The sequence below is a fragment of the Oncorhynchus clarkii genome, chromosome 2 (genome assembly GCF_045791955.1).
Source record: "Oncorhynchus clarkii lewisi isolate Uvic-CL-2024 chromosome 2, UVic_Ocla_1.0, whole genome shotgun sequence".
Classification (NCBI taxonomy): Eukaryota; Metazoa; Chordata; class Actinopteri; order Salmoniformes; family Salmonidae; genus Oncorhynchus; species Oncorhynchus clarkii.
The window spans coordinates 68,687,872-68,707,981 of NC_092148.1; the positions used below are offsets into that span (position 1 = coordinate 68,687,872).

Sequence of the window (20,110 nt, forward strand, 5' to 3'; positions counted from 1 at the left end):
CACTAATGTCACAACAAGAAATTAAAGTCCATGTTAGAAAGTTGTTTTGATAAGTGCTGCTCTTTTTTTTGGAATGGGGAAAATATTTAAAAACATTACACGCTCATAGCGTGAGGACGTGGCGCTTATTAACCAATCAAAAGGCCGAAGCTGTCCAGAAGTGGAGTAATGGACGAGCGGTATGAAACAAGCTAATCTTAGTACAGGAAACGACTTTACTACGGCGATGGGTGTGTATCCGGAGTAGATGACGTTGACGGTCAAAATCGAAAGACTTCAGAAAGACCGGTGAGTAAAATATCACTTTTACGCATACCTAAATTCACAGTGCATCTGTTTTATCCTGCTAAATTGTTGTAACATTAAACGCTATACGCTGACATGAACAGTGCATTTATTTCAACAGATGTCGAGCTAGCAAGCATGCTTATTTGCTAACGTTAGCTTGCTTGCTAATTGGCTGCACAGCAGGGTAAGACTAACATAAAGCCAACTAGCTATCCATGTCATGTAAAAAAAAAACGTAGCTAGTTCAGCCAGAAACGGTGGAGCCACAGATGAGTAAGGGAAATTGCGTTTGTTATATCTTTGGTGGAACTAGCTACTTCATCACACACTGTCACTGATCACGTTGATATCCGGATAGATTTCTAGCTTGTTAGCAAGGCCGTTACTATTAGTACGGTTAAACTAAAGATGCTCATGACGAATTCCTGTCGTAAACTAAATACACTGACATAATCATATTGTTGTAAGCATCTCTGTGTGTGTGTGTGTGTGTCAGAGTATGGCGCTGCGGCCGTTGGTCATGTGTTTTGCGCTGTGCGTGGTGCACGCTTCCAGTAAACCCACCATCGACAAGAAGGACCGTGTCATTCATGACGACCTGCTTAGCAACCGCAACCATGACGACGCAGATAACTTTGACTATGACCATGAAGCGTTTCTTGGACAAGATGAGGCCAAGACCTTCGATCAGCTCACACCTGAAGAGAGCAAAGAGAGATTGGGGTAACACACCCACACACAGAAACACAGGTGCTGCATCTTGTTTAGAAGCGAGAGAAATAGATTTGTATTGAAAAGATGGATTTACACCCTTCATCTCTCTCTCTCCCTACAGTATGTTGGTAGAGCGTATAGATGAGGACAAGAATGGGTATGTGTCAGTAGAGGAGATGAAGAAGTGGATAAAACACAGTCAGAAGAGGTGGATCTATGATGATGTGGACCGCCAGTGGAAAGGTCATGACCTTAACGGAGATGGACTGGTGTCCTGGGAGGAGTACAAGAATGCCACATACGGATACATACTGGGTATGGACACACACTCTGAACGAGTATAAGAATGGAGCTTACGACCCCTGACAAGTGCCTTTTTACCGGAAGGTCTGACTTAAACTTTTTTAATTGGTATGTGTGCCCCTAAGATGATCCAGACCCAGAAGATGGCTTCAGCTACAGACAGATGATGTCACGTGACGAGAGGAGATTCAAAATGGCCGACCTGGACGCTGACCTGAAGGCCAATAAAGAGGAGTTTACAGCCTTCCTCCATCCTGAGGAGTACGACCATATGAAGGATATAGTTGTACTGGTGGGTCACACACCCACACACACAGTATTTATTTTGTAATACAAACACGATTTCTTTATTGTCTAAGGTAGCCAGCCAGTAACATATTTGTGCCAATACCTTCTCCTGTAGGAGACCATGGAGGATATTGATAAAAACGGAGACGGCTTCATAGATCTGGAGGAGTACATAGGTGAGTTATAACCTGTAATAACACCTGAATCAGTACATGGGGGACACATAGTTATAACATATCAGCATCTCTCTTTTCCTCTTCTCTTCTCTCCTACCCCTCTTCTAGGTGACATGTATAACCAGGAGGGTGATCCTTCAGAGCCAGAGTGGGTGAAGACAGAACGAGAACAGTTTACTGAGTTCAGAGATAAAAACAAAGATGGCCGCATGGACAAGGAGGAGACCAGAGACTGGATCCTCCCTTCAGACTACGACCATGCAGAGGCAGAAGCCAAACACCTGGTCTACGAGTCAGATAACGACAAGGTGTGTGTGTGTGTGTGTGTGCGTGCGTGCGTGCACCGGAACAGAGCGCATCTAACCAAAGATTGTGTTTTCTCTCCACCTCTCTCTGTAGGACGGCCATCTGACCAAGGCAGAGATCGTAGAGAAGTATGACCTCTTCGTTGGCAGCCAGGCTACTGACTTTGGAGAAGCCTTGGCAAGACATGATGAATTCTAACCTTCCACTTCCCACACAGGGTTGGGCTCAATTCAGTCATGGAGTTGAAATCCCAATTAAAAACACTATATGGAGAATAGGGTGACGTTTGAGACGGAGCGTTTCACACTAGTGTACTAAGTAGTATACGAGTTTGGACATCAAGACACACCTCCTGGTTTGGCTCCACCTCCACCATCCTCTCGTCCAATCCAGACAATGGAAAGGATATACAGTATTTCCGTTGTCTTCGTTTGCAGATCAACTTTGTTTTTGTAAGAAGTGACAGAATACAGATGTTAGTGTTTGTTTTGGTAGCCTTGTTTGAACAATGTCAGGCGTGCAATGAAGGGCAGAACTGTGCATGTTGTGGTCATTTCAGGTTTCAATTCAGGAAGTGAGTAAAATTCAATAGAAAAAGTGAATTGATCCCAACCCTGGTGTATGTTCTGCACTGGACTATGAAGGGGAGATGTACAGTGCACTCCACTAATATTGGCACCCTTGGTGAATATGAGCAAACGGGCTGTGAATTTTTTTTTTTTTTGTTTATCCTCTTGGTCTTTCTTTCAAAATATTCACATAAATCTAACCTTTAATTAAAGTAAAATAATTTGAAAAAAATATATCATAAAACAAATATTTTTCTCTGTATGCCACAATTATTGGCTCCCCTTCATTCAATACTTTGTGCAACCTCCCTTTGTCACGATAACAGCTCTGAGACTCCTATAATATGTAATGAGGTTGGAGAACACATGGCAAGGGATCTGAGACCATTCCTCCAAACAAAATCTCTCTAGATCCTTCAGATTCTGAGGTCCACTCCTCTTCAACTCATCCCACAGGTTTTCTATGGGGTTTAGGCCAGGGGACTGGGATGGCCATGGCAACATCTTGATTCTGTGGTCAGTGAACCATTTTTGTGTTGATTTTGAGGAGTGCTTTGGATCATGTACTGCTGGAAGGTCCACCCATGGCCCAGTTTATATCTGCTGGTACTTGTCCATGATACCATTTTTCCTAACAAGTTGTCCAGGGCCTTTGGAAGAAAAACAGCCCCATAACATCAAAGCCCCATAACACCAGTTCCATTGAAAGCTCCAGTAAAGATTAGCAAAATGTAGGCACTTGAGTTTGACAGCAAAGGCTTTTTTTGGCAACTCTCCCAAACAACTTGTGGTTATGTAGGTGCGTCTGATTGTAGTTTTGGAGACTTTCGGACCCCAAGACCCAACTAACGTCTGCAATTCATCTGCTGTGATCCTTGAAGATTTTTTTGGCCACTCGAACCATCCTCACTGCGTGGGGTCAATATAGACACACGTCCTCTTCCAGGCTGATTGTTAACATCTCCTCTCCAGTTGCTTTAAACTTCTTAATTATTGACCTGATTGTAGAAATGGGCATTTTCAACCATCAGGTCTTTCCCATAGTGATTGATGATGGGAATTTGACTTGTGTGTCACCTCATATTTATACCCCAGTGAAACGGGAATTCATGGCTTACCACTTATGTGTTCCTAATCATTCAGGTGAACATAATGTGAATATACTTCAGTTAGATTTTACCTATAAGAATATCTAGGAGTGCCAATAATTGTGGCACATGCTTTGTCAAAAAATATTTATTTCACAAAAAAAAATCTCAATTTTACTTCAATTAAAAGTTACATTTTTGTGAGTATTTGGAATTAAAGACCAAGAGGATAAACAGTAAATAATTTTTACCCGTTTTGCTTATATTTACTAAGGGTGCCAATATTGGTGAAGGGCACTCACTATAACACGGTCCACTCTATAAGCTACTACCACAAACTGCTCTTTTGATTTCATTGGCTAGCAGTGTCTTCATCCCACCACTCCCCAAATATGGCCAATCCTCCCAGGGTTAGGGTTAGTGGTTGTAGCCCAGGGACCATCAACTAGTTTCAGCCGTGGGATGATTTTTAATATATTTTTTATTGAGTGGATGGTCGAGGGGCCAGAACAAAATGAAGCAATAAGGCCCGATGGGGTGTAGTATATGGCCAATATACCACGGCGAAGGGCTGTTATTATGCACGACGCAGCGCAGAGTGCCTGGATACAGCCCTTAGCTGTGGTATATTGGCCATGTACCACAAATCTGAGGTGCCTTATTACCATTATAAACTGGTTACCAACGTAATTAGAACTAAAGATAAATGTTTTGTCATAACTGTGGTATACGGGTCTGATATTCTACAGCTGTCAGCTAATCAGCATTCAGGGCTTGAACCACTCAGTTTATAATTACAAATCATTTGTAGACTGCAAACATAATAATTTCAAACCTTGCTTACATTTGTATACGATCACGTGTCTATTATGCATGGGTATACTTGGGAACAGATTACTTAAATCAAAGTCAGTTGAACCTAATTTCCTAGTGTTTTTACAGTCTTATGTATGACAATGTAAAACACATGGTGTCATTGTTTTTTCTGGCTCAGAAAACTCATGGAGTGGGCCTCATCAAAGCCTCATGAAGACTGTTTGGACGCGTGCAATACAACACCACCATAGGGACTGGGGTGTGTGTCGGCCAATAGCGGTCCCCCGTGTCCCCTGTGTGCAGGTTTTAGTTCCTACATGTGTGTAGGAGCTTGACTCAATTAGGGGTTAGATCAGTTATTTTTTATTATTTACTTCAGTCTGGGCACCCCCTGGGTCGTACATTTCTGATCTAGTACCTGTACTAGCACAACATATTTATAGCCCTGTGTTAGTACAGGGCTGGAACAAAAATGCAAAACCCTGGTGTTTCACTCAAGGACCAGAGTTGGGAAACAGAGAGAAACTGTAGGACTCCTCTTTCCTCCTTTCTTTCTCTCTTTCTGTGTGTCCCTCCACTGAGTGCCTCCTTTTGTTTTATTTTGGTATCTACTGAATAGTCTTCTGTACTACACACACATACTACATATGTTTGGAGGCTTATTAAAGTAAGATTTCCCCTGTCCAGTCTTCTTCCTTAGTTATAGTTGTCAGACTGTATAATAATTGTATAACACCTGATACTTAGTGTATAACCCTCTATAACCACTGTTATTGATCTGGTTCAACTTCCCTTAATCCCTCTGCCATCAGGGCTACATGATAATGACATGAACAGTCATAACTGTTGGTACAAAGTCAGTTTTGATAAACTGACACCAGAAGTAGGACTTTTTATGACATGTTATGTCGTGTTTTCAACAGTGTTATTTATGTAGGTCTTATGACAGAGGTTTCTAGTAAAGTGTTTCCAATGTCTTTATAAAATATAATGTTATAATAATGTATATGCTATAATGTATATGATGTAGCTGTTTTTTACATGATCAATCCAGCGCCATGCCTATCAGTAGTGATGACCCTGTACATACCTTGTCACCTGTTGCCTTGTTGACAGTGTGTGCTGTTGTCAATCAGGTGGAGAAGTGTTTTTCTGATTAAAAGGATGTTGTGGAGGTTTTATACAAGTATAACTAATCGTTCTAATTCTAAGGTTGCTATGTTACCCTTATCAGATAGTTTTAGACCAATCTGAATCAAATCTATTTTACCACATATGTGACAACCAAGACTAGAACCTTGAGGCCAACCTAGACATTTGATTGAATTGCCATTCAGTTTATTTTAAAAATGAACCGGGAAAAATAATACATTTGGGGAATCTTAGAACCTTATCTAAACTACTGACCCTCATATAGCACCTACAATCACTGATTATCTTCACCTTGGACACATTCATCAATCAATACAATGGCTCTGTCTACAGAATATTCGGCAAGGTGAACAACAGGTTTGAAATCATACTGCTTCACAGAGGTCTGAGTTCTGCGTATGTGTGTGTTAATGTATGTGCGTCAATTGGTGCATCTCTATCTCTGGTCAAGGTGAACTGGGTGGGGCCGGAACTTGATACCAGCGTTGCTGCAGAAACTGCATCCTACAGTTCTAATTCAGGCAGCAGCATCTACACATAGAGTATCGACCTCTGGAAGCACACACACACACACAACACAATGCATACCGGTTTGCAGTATATACATGTACATGTGCAATCACACATACAAACAGTAATGTATATGTAGTATATGCATGCACATTCACACACAGGCATACCAGTCATCCAGTTGGAATGTAGATGCTTTCTCCTGCTGAAGTCTCAGTATGCTAACGAGCCTATAAAAAGCCATGTCACCAAACCATGAATATTCATCCATGTCCAATGTCCCAGCGAAGGTGACCTGTAAGGGCGCAGCAGAGGTCACAAGGAGCAGGGCTTAGATTAGAGGGACTCAACCCCCTGGGACCCACCCCATCGGACAGCATACATATCCCCATACTAATACACACACGTTCACACAGCCAACCAGAGATGCCCTCTCTCTCCTTTCTCTCTTACTCTCATTCCCCTCTTTCCTGTCATACCTGTGCTCCTTGTCTCAGAGACTCTGCTGAATGAACAGAAGGTTAAAACAAACAACAAGAAGCTGCCACCCCTCCTCACCTCCCGTCCTCTTTTCTGATCCTCTCCTCATCCTGTCATCTCTCTCTCTCTCTCTCTCTCTCTCTCTCTCTCTTTGTGTGTGTACCTGAGAGTCATACCTCTCTCCACCCTGCAGCCAGTCAGAACCAAGGCCAGGACATACACACAAAGGTAAGACTCCCTCTCGCCTCTCTTTCTAACTCTCTCTTTCTCTCCCAAGGTGTGGTCAGTGATGGTGGTTGAGGTGACGGGTGTAGTTGGGTTAGGGTTATAATTTTGGGTAAATGTTAGATTACAGTCGGTCAGGGTTGCAATGTTGGTTTAGGGATAGAAATTTGACTGTGGATCAGGGTTAATGTCATTTCCAGTTTTGGTTGTAAATGGGGGGATATCCGAACCATCTACAGTATGTTACAGTATGTTATCTTCAACTTAACTCTTTATTTAATCAGGCAGGTCTAACTTCTTAGTTATAGTGAGGACCTAAGAGAGTGGGTTAGAGTGAGTGACAGAGTTTCGCCATGATGGAACGAACTCGTTATAAGACAATCCACTATGGAAGTGACTTGTCATGCACTTGTAGTATTACCTATTAGTAGCATAGCATGCGGAAGACAAGCAAAACATCCTAAATAAATCCAAAGTGATTTTCTTCCTGATTAGCAACAGTGATTAGTGTAGTTGTGTCTCTAGTGATGACATGATGATATCAATGTCATTGCGTATTACATTTAAAAATATACATATATTGTCACATGTTGTTTTACACTAGTTATAGAATGCTAGACTGTCTTCATTGAATATTTTCTGCTAACATTGATGAAGGTTAAGAGCTGAGTGAGTCAGTTTCCCAGACTCAGATCTGAAAAACACAGAAGGGGTAGTGATCAAGGTGAAGGGGTAGGGATCAAAGTGAAGGGGTAGGATGTTAATTGGAACCTTCCCTACTCTGGACTAAAAACATTCTCACCTCCTCTCTCCAGAGATCAGACACTCATGATGTCCTTTCTCTGTCCCCCTCTCTTCCCCCACACCTCCCCGCCATGTGTTGTGTTGTCAGCAGGTTTGACAGGGGACAGGGTTGTGTATCTTATGTACAGCTGGCCTTAGTGCCAGACCAGCAGAAACACAAGAGGCTGTCTGACACACACACAACTATGACCACTCTATAACACATACGGCTGGATGTTTCTCAAAACTTGGTGCTGATCATTAATATACAGTATTCCACACTAGTTTTGTAATAAGTGTCTATTTGAAAAGTTTGTCATTTTTGTCCAGATATCTGGAATGTTGCAGTACTGTGAGTTACTGTTAAATTAACAATCTGTAATTTAAACAGCCTGCCCTGCCACTCGGTTTGGCATTTTGAAGGATGGGGCTGGGAAATCTAACCACTCACTCAAATTTAAAGACAGAGCTAGTTTGGATGCAAAAAGTGACATTTTTTGAAAGACTTTCCTTCTCTCTGTGTCTTTCTCTCTCTAGATGATGACAAGTAGTCGTAGGGCCACCCCGGCACAGCCCAGCCCCTCACACCTGTTAATCAACCCCAATGCCTCTGCAACCCCAGAACCTGGGCCCGGAGGCCACACCTCCACAAAGTTTATGAGCGAGTTGCACTCCCTCCACAGTGAGTAACAACCAATCAGGGGTGGGTTTCTAGAGCCTTCGTAGCACTAAGTTCATTTTTAGAACCAAGTGCAGTTGAAGTACTCAACTGAGAAATAAAATACTCTCACAAGCTAGTGAAACCATCCTGTGTTATGTAAAACATTTGCTATTAATGTATTATTAACTGTGTGTGTGTGTGTGTGTGTGTGTGTGTGTGTGTGTGTGTGTGTGTGTGCGCATGCGTGCGTGCGCAGTGCCCTCATGGGCTATAGGAGCTCTATGCGTGGTGAGTGTGTGTCTGGTGTTGTCATGCTGTTTGTGTGTCTGGAGGAAATGTCTGAAGAAGAAACACAAGGACACAGAGAAGGAGAAGAAGGGCTTGAACATGGACACTGAGCTGGAGGGAGGCACCTCTGAGGTATACATACACACACACACATAGCAGAGTATCAACTCCCTGTGGAGCGCTGCACAGAAACATTTCATAAAAAGAGAGGCTAATTACAACTGAGGCTGTGTATGTCTCTGCTGGTTACTGAGTATCAGGTTTAATTTATGTGTGTATATGTGTGTGTGTGTGTGTGTGTGTGTGTCCTTTAGCCCCTGAAGGATGAGGGTGACACAGAGACCGGATTGACTGGCAGGGAGGAGGAGGAGCCTAAAGAGGAAGTGAAGTTGGGCAGACTGGAGTTCTCACTGGACTACAACTTCACAGAGAACACGGTGAAGACTCCTTGTTTCAATCCCTGCTCTAACACATCTGATTCAGCTAACCAAGTGGAACAGCAGATTAACCAGTCTGAGGAACAACAAATCACTCCATCAGAGACATGATATAGATGTGGGTAAATTCTCTCTCCCTCTCCCTGTTTCCTCCCTCTTTCCTCACCATCTCCTCACCCTACCCTCTACCCCCCCTCCCTGTCTGTAGTTGGTAGTAGGTATCCTGCAGGCCTGTGATCTCCCTGCTATGGACGTTGGGGGAAGTTCAGACCCGTATGTTAAACTCTACCTTTTGCCAGACAAGAAGAGGAAGTTTGAGACTAAAGTCCACAGGAAGACACTCAACCCAACCTTCAATGAGACTTTCACCTTCAAGGTACACCTAATTCCTGACCTCTGACCTCTAAACCCTAACACTGACTCCACATTCAACAAAGTGTTTGTGTGTGTGTGTGTGTGTGTGTGTGTGTGTGTGTGCATACTGTATGTGTGTGTGTAGGTACCGTACAGTGAACTGGGAGGCAGGACTCTGGTGATGACAGTGTATGACTTTGACCGTTTCTCTAAACACGACGCTATTGGAGCGCTACGAGTACCAATGAGCAGCCTGGACTTCAGTCAGATGACACAGGAGTGGCGGGAACTGAAGAAGGCAGAGAAAGAGGAGGTGAGAATGGAGAAATTAGGAATATGGTGAAAAAAAATATATTGAAGAGATATATATATATATATATATATAGATAAATAGGAAAGAAAGTCAAAAAGTTACAAATCATTTAACCCCACAAAATTAAACAAAGAATTCACAGAAAGAAAGAAGAAAACAAAAATGTCAGTATTCCCCCTCCCATACCTCTTACCCTCGCTCTCCCTCTCCCTTCCCCACTCCCCTTTCTGTCTCTCTCCAGTCAGAGCGTCTGGGTGATATCTGTCTTTCTCTGAGGTACGTTCCTACAGCAGGGAAACTAAGCATTGTCGTCCTCGAGGCCAAAAACCTAAAGAAGATGGACGTAGGAGGACTATCAGGTGAGGCGCTGTGTGTGTGTGTGTGTGTGTGTGTGTGTGTGTGTGTGTGTGTGTGTGTGTGTGTGTGTGTGTGTGTGTGTGTGTGTGTGTGTGTGTGTGTGTGTGTGTGTGTGTGTTAGGCTGATCTCTGTCTCCTCTGTCAGACCCCTATGTAAAGATACACCTTCTGCAGAATGGAAAGAGACTGAAGAAGAAGAAAACCAGCATCAAGAAGAACACTCTCAACCCTTACTACAATGAGTCCTTCAGCTTCGAGGTGCCTTTCGAACAGATACAGGTATCCTCTCTCACCACACAAAAACACGCACAAACACACATGCACTCTCTCTCTCTCATCCCTTACTACAATGAATCCTTCCTCATTGAGGATCTTCGAACATAGGTTTGTGTCTGTGTTTGTGTGTGTAGAAGGTGCAGGTAGCAGTGACAGTGTTGGACTATGATAAGATTGGGAAGAATGACGCTATCGGGAAGGTTTTTCTAGGCGGAGCCAGCAGCGGCACAGAGCTCCGTCATTGGTCAGACATGCTGGCCAACCCCCGCCGGCCCATTGCTCAATGGCATGGCCTCAAAGCAGAGGATGAAGTCAACGCTGAGCTGGCTGCCAGGAAGTGATGTCACATCCCTAGGCAGCTCTCTGTAGAAGACTACTTTATATTGATGCATACTGACTTTGCCCTTCTACTCCTACCCACTTATAAACTCCCAAACCCTGATACCCATCCACCATTCATGACCCCCCCCCCCCCCCAAACCCCTCCTCTACTGTGTAAAGTATTTAAGACACATTACTATCTGGGACATTAGCATGTATATATCATGATAATACTGTGAAACATGTACATTATACTATGTTATTAAACATTCTAAGATTGTTGCTCTGTAAATCTTCACTCACATCAGATTCACATCACTGGCCAGCAGAGGGAGTCAACGTCTTACACACACACACACACACACACACACACACACACACACACACACACATATATATATATATAAAAACGCACACACACAGTTTTACACACACACACACACACGATCGATCTTATTTCTAATAAAATTAAAGTTGAATTACTGAAAATCATACAGATTGAACCTTAAAGTAGGACTACATTTAAAAAAAAATCTAAAGTAGGCTACATTATTCAGTTATTGCATTTGTAATGTCCTAATCTCAGATAATCTATCTACTTCAGTTAGGCCACTATTTTCCTGTGCATAGAGAGTTGCGGTATTTCCGTCTTTCAATTGGTTTGATGTCACTTGTTTGGTACAAAAACTATGCACACACACACACACACACGCACACACACACCCAACACCTGCGCGCAAGTGCACTCATCATCCATCTGAGGGGCTCGCTCAACTTCCTCTGTGCGCGTGGATGTCAACCGCGGGAAACTCGGTAACGAAAAGAGATCACTACTCCCCAGTCTGTCCTGTGAAATGTTCCGTTAACATCCGGGTGGATGAGCTCTGAGATGAACGGTCCGCGGAGAGTCAAACTGTTTCTTCTTTCGTGGTATTCAGTCCTCCAGCTGCTGACAGCACAAGGTGGGTCTCCCAACGACACATGCGCATAATCCCAATTTCATCATTTTTACAGCTGTCTCATTTATCCAGTCTTTCAGCACTTTTGACATTTTAAATGTGCCATAGCCTACTAACTTAATTTCAGAGGCCAGCAATTTAGGATCTGCGCTATATCCGTGATCTCGATTTAAAAAGTTTATTAACGTTTGAACATTATGAAATATCGGATCATTTTACTGTTATTATTATCAACCGACACTGTAGTTGTGTAAATACTTGTTATGTATGCTGTTTAAATATGTGCAATACTGATTATACTGATATGCTGGAATGGTTCTGCATTTTGAAGATTAGATGTCTGTTGTTGTAGATATATTTGTTATGTGTTGTGCTAGTGATATGTGAGCCTGTACATTGTGATAGTGATATGTGAGCCTGTACATTGTGATAGTGATATGTGAGCCTGTACATTGTGACAGTGATATGTGAGCCTGTACATTGTGATAGTGATATGTGAGTCTGTACATTGTGATAGTGAAATGTGAGCCTGTACATTGTGATAGTGATATGTGAGCCTGTACATTGTGATAGTGATATGTGAGCCTGTACATTGTGATAGTGATATGTGAGCCTGTACATTGTGACAGTGATATGTGAGCCTGTACATTGTGATAGTGATATGTGAGCCTGTACATTGTGATAGTGATATGTGAGCCTGTACATTGTGATAGTGATATGTGAGCCTGTACATTGTGACAGTGATATGTGAGTCTGTACATTGTGATAGTGATATGTGAGCCTGTACATTGTGATAGTGATATGTGAGCCTGTACATTGTGACAGTGATATGTGAGCCTGTACATTGTGATAGTGATATGTGAGCCTGTACATTGTGATAGTGATATGTGAGCCTGTACATTGTGACAGTGATATGTGAGCCTGTACATTGTGATAGTGATATGTGAGTCTGTACATTGTGATAGTGAAATGTGAGCCTGTACATTGTGATAGTGATATGTGAGCCTGTACATTGTGATAGTGATATGTGAGCCTGTACATTGTGATAGTGATATGTGAGTCTGTACATTGTGATAGTGATATGTGAGTCTGTACATTGTGATAGTGATATGTGATATGTGAGCCTGTACATTGTGATAGTGATATGTGAGCCTGTACATTGTGATAGTGATATGTGAGCCTGTACATTGTGATAGTGATATGTGAGCCTGTACATTGTGATAGTGATATGTGAGCCTGTACATTGTGATAGTGATATGTGAGCCTGTACATTGTGATAGTGATATGTGAGCCTGTACATTGTGATAGTGATATGTGAGCCTGTACATTGTGATAGTGATATGTGAGCCTGTACATTGTGATAGTGATATGTGAGCCTGTACATTGTGATAGTGATATGGGAGCCTGTACATTGTGACAGTGTGTGGGATGTTTTATTGATGGCATTTTCTTGTGTTTAGAAGCTCAGAGCCAACTGACAGAGACAGACGGAAGACTACAGAGGTGAGATGAGTGGATGAAAGGAAAAGAGAGACTCATCCCCTCCGGGGATTTATTCATTCAATGTCATGACCAAGCTGGTGTGTGTGTGTGTTTGGCTGTATTCAAGTGGTCTTAAGTACATTTTACTTCAGTTTGCATGTTTCTTTTCATAATGTACGTTTCTCTCTGTGTGTGTGTGTGTGTGTGTGTGTGTGTGTGTGTGTGTGTGTGTGTGTGCACGCAGGAGGGCTAATGCACTGCGGAGGAAACGGGATCTCCTAGGGGAGGAGGTAGGTACACTACACCTAAGAGAACCAGAGGTCAGGACTCACTCAACACACTGACCAGCACAAAGATGCCTTTGTAGGACACACACACACACACTGGGGCAACTACACTAACAGGGCTAGAGATACACAGCGGTGTAGTGGAGGGTAAAGGCCACATTTTGTTTTGCACGGTTGTTACCCACCTTTTACAGAAAAGTAGCATTGAAAGTACAGATTGTTACTTGTTTCACCGCGACAGGCTACCTATTTCTTTACCACTACATTATTGGATACACACATACTACACACACTAAACACACAGTGTGACAGATTCACAAACTGGGACTGGTAGGTATGTATGTGTGTGCTCACCAGTGCTCTCTCCTCTCCAGACATTCAGTCCTCTTCTCTCTGAAGCAGCTCTCCCTCGCAGTGTTCTACATAATTACACGGCCCGCGATGCCTCCTCAGGTAGACACACACACACACACAGGGTGAGGTTGGGTCAACGCGGCTACAGAAAAGACTGAAAAGCAGTCTGTCTTGTAAAGAATCATTTGTTCTCAAAAGTCTTTCCAGAGAAGATTGAGGAAAGATTGCGTGTGTTTTACCAGAGTACTGTGACTGTCTGAATGGGGGCTGGTGTCAGGAGGGGGGCGTGTGTGACTGTGCACAGTTCCAGGCCCTCGGAGACCGCTGCCAGATCAGTGAGTAACACACACACTCCACAATGCATGTCTCATTTTTGTGAGTGCTTAGTGCGTGTGTGTGTGTGTGTGTCTACATGAGGGTTAGACACGTCAATCAACAATCATTAATAAGCTGCATTAAATTAATAACCACACACACACACATACACACAAACACCCCCTAGTCCATATAGTGTGTGATTAAGTCTGAAAGATTAGGGTTGAGTTTCTGTAGACTACATCAGAACTGGATCTAGTACAGCCTCTATACTTGTAGCTTGCCTGAGAATTTAATTAGTGTTTCCCTTGCCCAACTATGGTTGGTTTTGGTGGGTTTGGTGGCGCAACGGTAATATGAAATGTTGCTGTTGGGTTCTTGTCCCGGGTATGGCAGACAGGAACCACCACTGTTACACAGTGTTCCTGTTAACCAAATACCTACCTGGTTAAAGTACCACCACAGCACCACCACTGTTACACAGTGGGTCTAGTTGGCAGGTCTGGGAATAGTGCAGAGACAGGGGTTTCCTGGAACTGAGCAGCTTTTAGTGAGCAGGCACTGTGAGCAACCAACCTCTCCATAGCCTCCTACACACAAAGACAGACCAGTGCACCTGCAAGCTGATTCAGAGTTGAGATAAGCATACACAACTCTGTGTGTGTGTGTGTGTGTGTGTGTGTGTGTGTGTGTGTGTGTGTGTGTGTGTGTGTGTGTGTGTGTGTGTGTGTGTGTGTGTGTGTGTGTGTGTGTGTGTGTGTGTGTGTGTGTAGTTCCTAACCAGGGCCAGGACAGAGATGGGATATGCAGGTCTTGGGGTCAGTACCACTATGAGACGTTCGATGGCAGCTACTTCTACTACCCTGGAACCTGCTCCTACATACTGGCCCAGGACTGCCGCTCAGCCACACCTCAGTACACAGTGTGGGTCCATAACAGCCGTGTGTGTGAGGGCAGTGTGTACTCCTGTCCCAGGGCTCTCAGTCTCTTCTTCCCCAACGAGGAGGAGATCCACATCTCTGGATACCAAGTCCACCAGGGGGGTCGCAGGTGTGTGTGTTTGTGCTTCATAATGTGTGTGTGTGTAGGGCGGCAGGTAGAAGAGCAGTTAGAGCGTTGGTCCATTAACCGAAAGGTCGCTGGTTTGAATACCCAAGCTGACGAGTTGAAAAATCTGTCGATGTGCCCATGAGCCAGGCACTTAACCCTCATTTTGTCCAGGGGCGCCGTACTACTATGGCTGACCCTGTAAAACAATATGTTTCACTGCACCTATCTGGTGTATGTGACAATAAAGCATCGTAAAAAAAAAAAATAATCTGTGTGTATCTGTGTGTGTGTAGGCTGATCCTACCCCAGACTATAGGAGGTGTGTTTATAGAGCGTCTGGCTGACTACCTGCTGGTGAAGAGCGTGTTTGGCTTCTCTCTGGCGTGGGACGGGGGGAGCGGAGTATATCTGAAGATGTCTGAACAGCACCATGGCACCCCATGTGGCCTTTGTGGGAACTACAACAACCTGCCCAACGATGACCTCACCACAGCCCGCGGTGAGACACACACTCGCACACCTCATCAAAGCCCACTGTAAGACTGGACAGACGGGTCCAACCAGTCTCTTATCCTCCCTCCTCCATCCATCTCTTATCCTCTCTCTCAGCACCCAATCATCCCTCCATCACAACCTTTCTCCTCTCAGTACCACAGGGAACCATTCTAGTTATTATTACTGAGGGGGAGGCCCTAGTCCTGTAACCTGAGAGGAGAGGAGAGCAGAGAAATGGGCAGAAGGTTGCTTAGTGGTTAAGAGTGTTCGGCCAGTAAACGAAAGGTAACTGGTTCGAATCCCACTTCTGACTAGGTACAACATCTGTAGATGTGCCCTTGAGCAAGGTACTTAACCCTAATTGCTCCTGTAAATCGTTCTGGATAAGAGCGTCAGCTAAATTACATGAAGGTAAATGAGAAAAGATGGAACAGAGGAAACCAGAGGAGAGAGTCGTTCTTCTAATATACAGTTGTTCTATTATATTGGATTATAGTCAGGCATGTAGAAGGAGGAACCTTAACCGTGTGTACGTGTTTCGTGTGTGTACGTGCCTGTGTGTAGGTGTGCAGACAGAGGAGCCAGCAGTGTTTGCTAACAGCTGGTCAATCGATCTGCCCCATGAAAGAGGCTGCCCTCTAGTGGACATAGACTTCACTGGACCCTGCCACTCTGAGTCTGACATGGACGTAAGACCTGTCTGTCTGTCTGTCTGTCTGGAACCCTGTTGCTTGAACCTGGCTTGTCCATGTACCTGTGTTATGTGTGCTTATTTCTGTGTTTTATTGTAATATGTTGATGTAAAAGTGTGTGTGTGTGTGTGTGTGTGTGTGTGTGTGTGTGTGTGTGTGTGTGTGTGTGTGTGTGTGTGTGTGTGTGTGTGTGTGTGTGTGTGTGTGTGTGTGTGTGTGTGTGTGTGTGTGTGTGTGTGTGTGTGTAGGATGCCATAGAGAAGTGCAGTGCTCTCCTGTTCTTCCCCTTCCTGTCCTGTCATGAGAACATCGACCCAAACCCCTACGTGGCCAGCTGTGTCTCCGACCTCTGTGTGTAAGTCACTCCAGAGTATTCATGTGTCCTATAAGTCAGAGGGTATTTGATTCCTCAAGGTCGTCAGAGTGTTGTCTGGCTGTTCTCTGACTGTTGTCTGACTGTTGTCTGGGGGTTATCTGAGTGTTGTCTGACAGTTGTCTGGGGGTTATCTGAGTGTAGTCTGACTGTTGTCTGGGGTTTATCCGAGTGTGGGTCTGACTGTTGTCCGAGTGTTGTCTGACTGTTATATGAGTGTTGTCTGACTGTTACCTGAGTGTTGTCTGACTGTTATCTGAGTCTTGTCTGACTGTTATCTGAGTGTTGTCTGACTGTTGTCTGGGGTTATCTGAGTGTTGTCTGACTGTCGTCTGGGGGTTATCTGGGTGTAGTCTGACTGTTGTCTGGGGGTTATCTGAGTGTAGTCTGACTGTTGTCTGGGGTTATCTGAGTGTTGTCTGACTGTTGTCTGGGGTTATCTGAGTGTTGTCTGACTGTCGTCTGGGGGTTATCTGGGTGTAGTCTGACTGTTGTCTGCTGTAATCAGGTCAGATGAGGAGGAGACGTTTTGCCGTGCGCTGGTGGAGTACACACGAGCCTGCAGCCATGTAGGATACCCTGTACGAGAGTGGAGAGACAGCTTCCCTTCCTGCAGTCAGTAATGTTACACTAATAACCCAAACCTTCAACTAACCTAGAGCTAACTTATTACTACAGTCAGTCTTTCATTTGACTGTTCCATAGATGATGGCTGTGAGGAGAGTTTTGTCCATAGAGACTGTATCAGCTGCTGCCCTCCAACCTGTACCTTTGATAAGGAGTGTCTAGGAACTAACCTGCACTGTCTGGATGGATGCTACTGCCCTGATGGTACGCTCATACACTCATACACACACAGACAGAAACGCACACACACTCCCTCTCACGCTCTGTGTGTCCGTCTGTCTCAGGGTTGATTCTGCAGAATGGGACGTGTATCGCTGTGTCTCAGTGTCCTTGTGTCTACCACGGCACCTCATACACACAGGGACACACTCTGGAGCAGGGCTGCAGCGTCTGGTGAGTGTGTGTGTGTGTGTGTGTGTGTGTGTGTGTGTGTGTGTGTGTGTGTGTGTCACTAACCTGTGGTGTGTTTACAGTGTGTGTATGGGGGGAGTGTGGAACTGCACGGACAACAACTGTACAGGTGAGCTGATCATGTCATACAGTATATTATCACAGCTCATTAGTGGGACGATACAATATCACACCCTCTCTCTCTCTCTCTCTCTCTCTCTCTCTCTCTCTCTCTCTCTCACACTCTCTCTCCCTCTCTCTCACTCTCTCTCCCTCTCCCTCTCTCTCACTCTCTCTCACTCTCCCTATCTCTCTCACTCTCTCTCCCTCTCCCTATCTCTCTCTCTCTCTCTCTCTCTCTCTCTCCCTCTCTCTCTCTCCCTCTCTCTCTCTCTCTCTCTCTCTCTCTCTCTCTCTCTCTCTCAGCGGAGTGTTCAGTAGTAGGTGACGTGTTTGTGACATCGTTCGATGGGAGGATGTTCCTGCAGCCAGGAGCGTGTCAGTACGTCTTGGCCAAGAGCCGCAGCGGCAGCAGATTCACTGTTACACTGCAGTATACCACCTGCACAAAGGTAACACACACACACACTGCAGTATACCACCTGCACAAAGGTAACACACACACACACTGCAGTATACCACCTGCACAAAGGTAACACACACACACACTGCAGTATACCACCTGCACAAAGGTAACACACACACACACTGCAGTATACCACCTGCACAAAGGTAACACACACACACACTGCAGTATACCACCTGCACAAAGGTAACACACACACACACTGCAGTATACCACCTGCACAAAGGTAACACACACACACTGCAGTATACCACCTGCACAAAGGTAACACACACACACACTGCAGTATACCACCTGCACAAAGGTAACACACACACACTGCAGTATACCACCTGCACAAAGGTAACACACACACACTGCAGTATACCACCTGCACAAAGGTAACACACACACACACTGCAATATACCACCTGCACAAAGGTAACACACATATACAGCCTAACACACTTGTGTGTGTGTAGGCCCAGCAGCAGGTGTGTATCCAGTCAGTGACGGTGGTTCTGGATGAAGATGTTAATCACCAGGTGACTCTGACCCGAGAGGGGGAAGTGCTTATTGGGGTCAACCCCGCCCCTGCTTTGCCCTACACCGGTGGTATGATACAATAAACTTGATTGATTCCTTTAATAATACTCCTCTGGTATGTAGAAGGATATGGATATGAATACCATCAAGTAGCATGTATAGAGAGAACAGTAACGGTTCCAACACACAGCTTTGTAGAACACCTTATTGTACGTCTGACTTAATGTGTGTATATGTGTGTAGATGTAGTTGAGGTACGGAGGTTAACGTCAGTGTTCGTCCAGCTGAGGACGTTGCTTGGACTGCGTCTGCAATATGACGGGCGTGGTGGGCGTGTCTATCTACAGCTGGACAGCCAATGGCGCAGCAACACCCTGGGCCTTTGTGGAACCTTCAACGGAAACCTGCGGGATGACTTCCTGTAAGGAAACACTACTTCCTCTCATGCTGACTTCTGACCCCTATCAGTAGATGGGTTTTTGGCATTTTTATCTGAGGAAGTTGAGTAAAGGAGTATTACATTAAGAATATTCCTGAAATGTTGTCTGGCCTGTGTGTGTAGGTCTCCAGCAGGGATGATAGAGGGGACTCCCCAGCTCCATGCTAACTCCTGGAGAGTCTCATCTGCTTGCTCCGCCCCCGTCAACCAGCCCATCATTGACCCCTGTGAGATAAATCAGCACAACGGTAACCTCTGACCCCTGACCTCAAAACTCTAACCTGACCTCCATTTGTTTTCTTGTAATACCTCTCCACATATCGTCTCAAAAGCTGTGTGTGTGTTCCAGTGTTCTACGCCTCTCTGTGTGAGGTGTTGTTGGGCAGTGTGTTCTCTCCATGCCATGGTTACGTCAGTTCCAGTGTGTACCAGCAGCAGTGTCGCTACCAGGCCTGTCGCTGTGGTAATGCCTGTCTGTGTACGGCCCTGGCCCACTATGCCTATCTCTGCTCCAAACACAATGTTACTGTCAACTACAGGGCCCACGTCTCAGAGTGTGGTGAGTCTGTGTGTGTGTGTGTGTGTGTGTGTGTGTGTGCGTGCGTGCGTGCGTGCGTGCGTGCGTGCGTGCGTGCGTGCGTGCGTGTGTGTGTGATGGAGGTGTGTAACTCAGATTTGTGTGTGTAGGGATGGTGTGTTTGGGTGGGATGCTGTACCAGTCCTGTGTGTCATCCTGCGGTGGATCATGCCGCTCCCTCTCCAGTGGAGAGACCTGTAACCATGACGACTGTGCTGAGGGGTGTGGCTGCTCTGAGGGCAGTTACTACGACG

General features: G+C 44.8%; 2 protein-coding genes and 1 pseudogene across 3 annotated transcripts in view; all 3 read left to right on the forward strand.

Annotated features, from left to right (window-relative positions):
* Positions 1-152: 152 nt before the first annotated feature.
* Positions 153-5,729, forward strand: LOC139372727 (calumenin-B-like). Of its 2 annotated transcripts, XR_011627476.1 has the most exons (8): positions 153-288; positions 785-1,011; positions 1,124-1,317; positions 1,431-1,597; positions 1,709-1,769; positions 1,878-2,077; positions 2,169-4,269; positions 4,352-5,729. XR_011627476.1 is itself a non-coding variant. In XM_071112526.1 (7 exons), the coding sequence occupies exons 2-7, from the start codon at positions 788-790 to the stop codon at positions 2,271-2,273; spliced, it is 951 nt and encodes a 316-aa protein (XP_070968627.1). In that variant the 5' UTR covers positions 153-288; positions 785-787; the 3' UTR covers positions 2,274-5,729. The 2 variants fall into 2 exon arrangements, 1 of the variants encoding a protein (XP_070968627.1); XM_071112526.1 differs by having other exon boundaries at positions 2,169-5,729.
* A 990-nt stretch (positions 5,730-6,719) lies between these two features.
* On the forward strand, positions 6,720-10,987 carry LOC139382252 (synaptotagmin-1-like; annotated as a pseudogene).
* Positions 10,988-11,582: 595 nt separating this feature from the next.
* The window catches only part of LOC139382262 (otogelin-like), a 49,199-nt gene continuing 40,671 nt past the window's right edge, over positions 11,583-20,110 (forward strand). Inside the window, exons 1-19 of the mRNA XM_071126131.1 lie at positions 11,583-11,667; positions 13,125-13,167; positions 13,391-13,436; positions 13,808-13,886; positions 14,030-14,122; positions 14,876-15,152; positions 15,446-15,651; positions 16,212-16,336; positions 16,588-16,694; positions 17,221-17,327; positions 17,418-17,543; positions 17,624-17,732; positions 17,813-17,859; positions 18,156-18,301; positions 18,777-18,909; positions 19,084-19,261; positions 19,403-19,527; positions 19,629-19,838; positions 19,967-20,110. The exon at positions 19,967-20,110 is cut by the window's right edge and continues 25 nt beyond it. Of these exons, the coding sequence (XP_070982232.1) occupies positions 11,583-11,667; positions 13,125-13,167; positions 13,391-13,436; positions 13,808-13,886; positions 14,030-14,122; positions 14,876-15,152; positions 15,446-15,651; positions 16,212-16,336; positions 16,588-16,694; positions 17,221-17,327; positions 17,418-17,543; positions 17,624-17,732; positions 17,813-17,859; positions 18,156-18,301; positions 18,777-18,909; positions 19,084-19,261; positions 19,403-19,527; positions 19,629-19,838; positions 19,967-20,110 (2,386 nt within the window). The remainder of the gene's footprint in view (positions 11,668-13,124; positions 13,168-13,390; positions 13,437-13,807; positions 13,887-14,029; positions 14,123-14,875; positions 15,153-15,445; positions 15,652-16,211; positions 16,337-16,587; positions 16,695-17,220; positions 17,328-17,417; positions 17,544-17,623; positions 17,733-17,812; positions 17,860-18,155; positions 18,302-18,776; positions 18,910-19,083; positions 19,262-19,402; positions 19,528-19,628; positions 19,839-19,966) is intronic.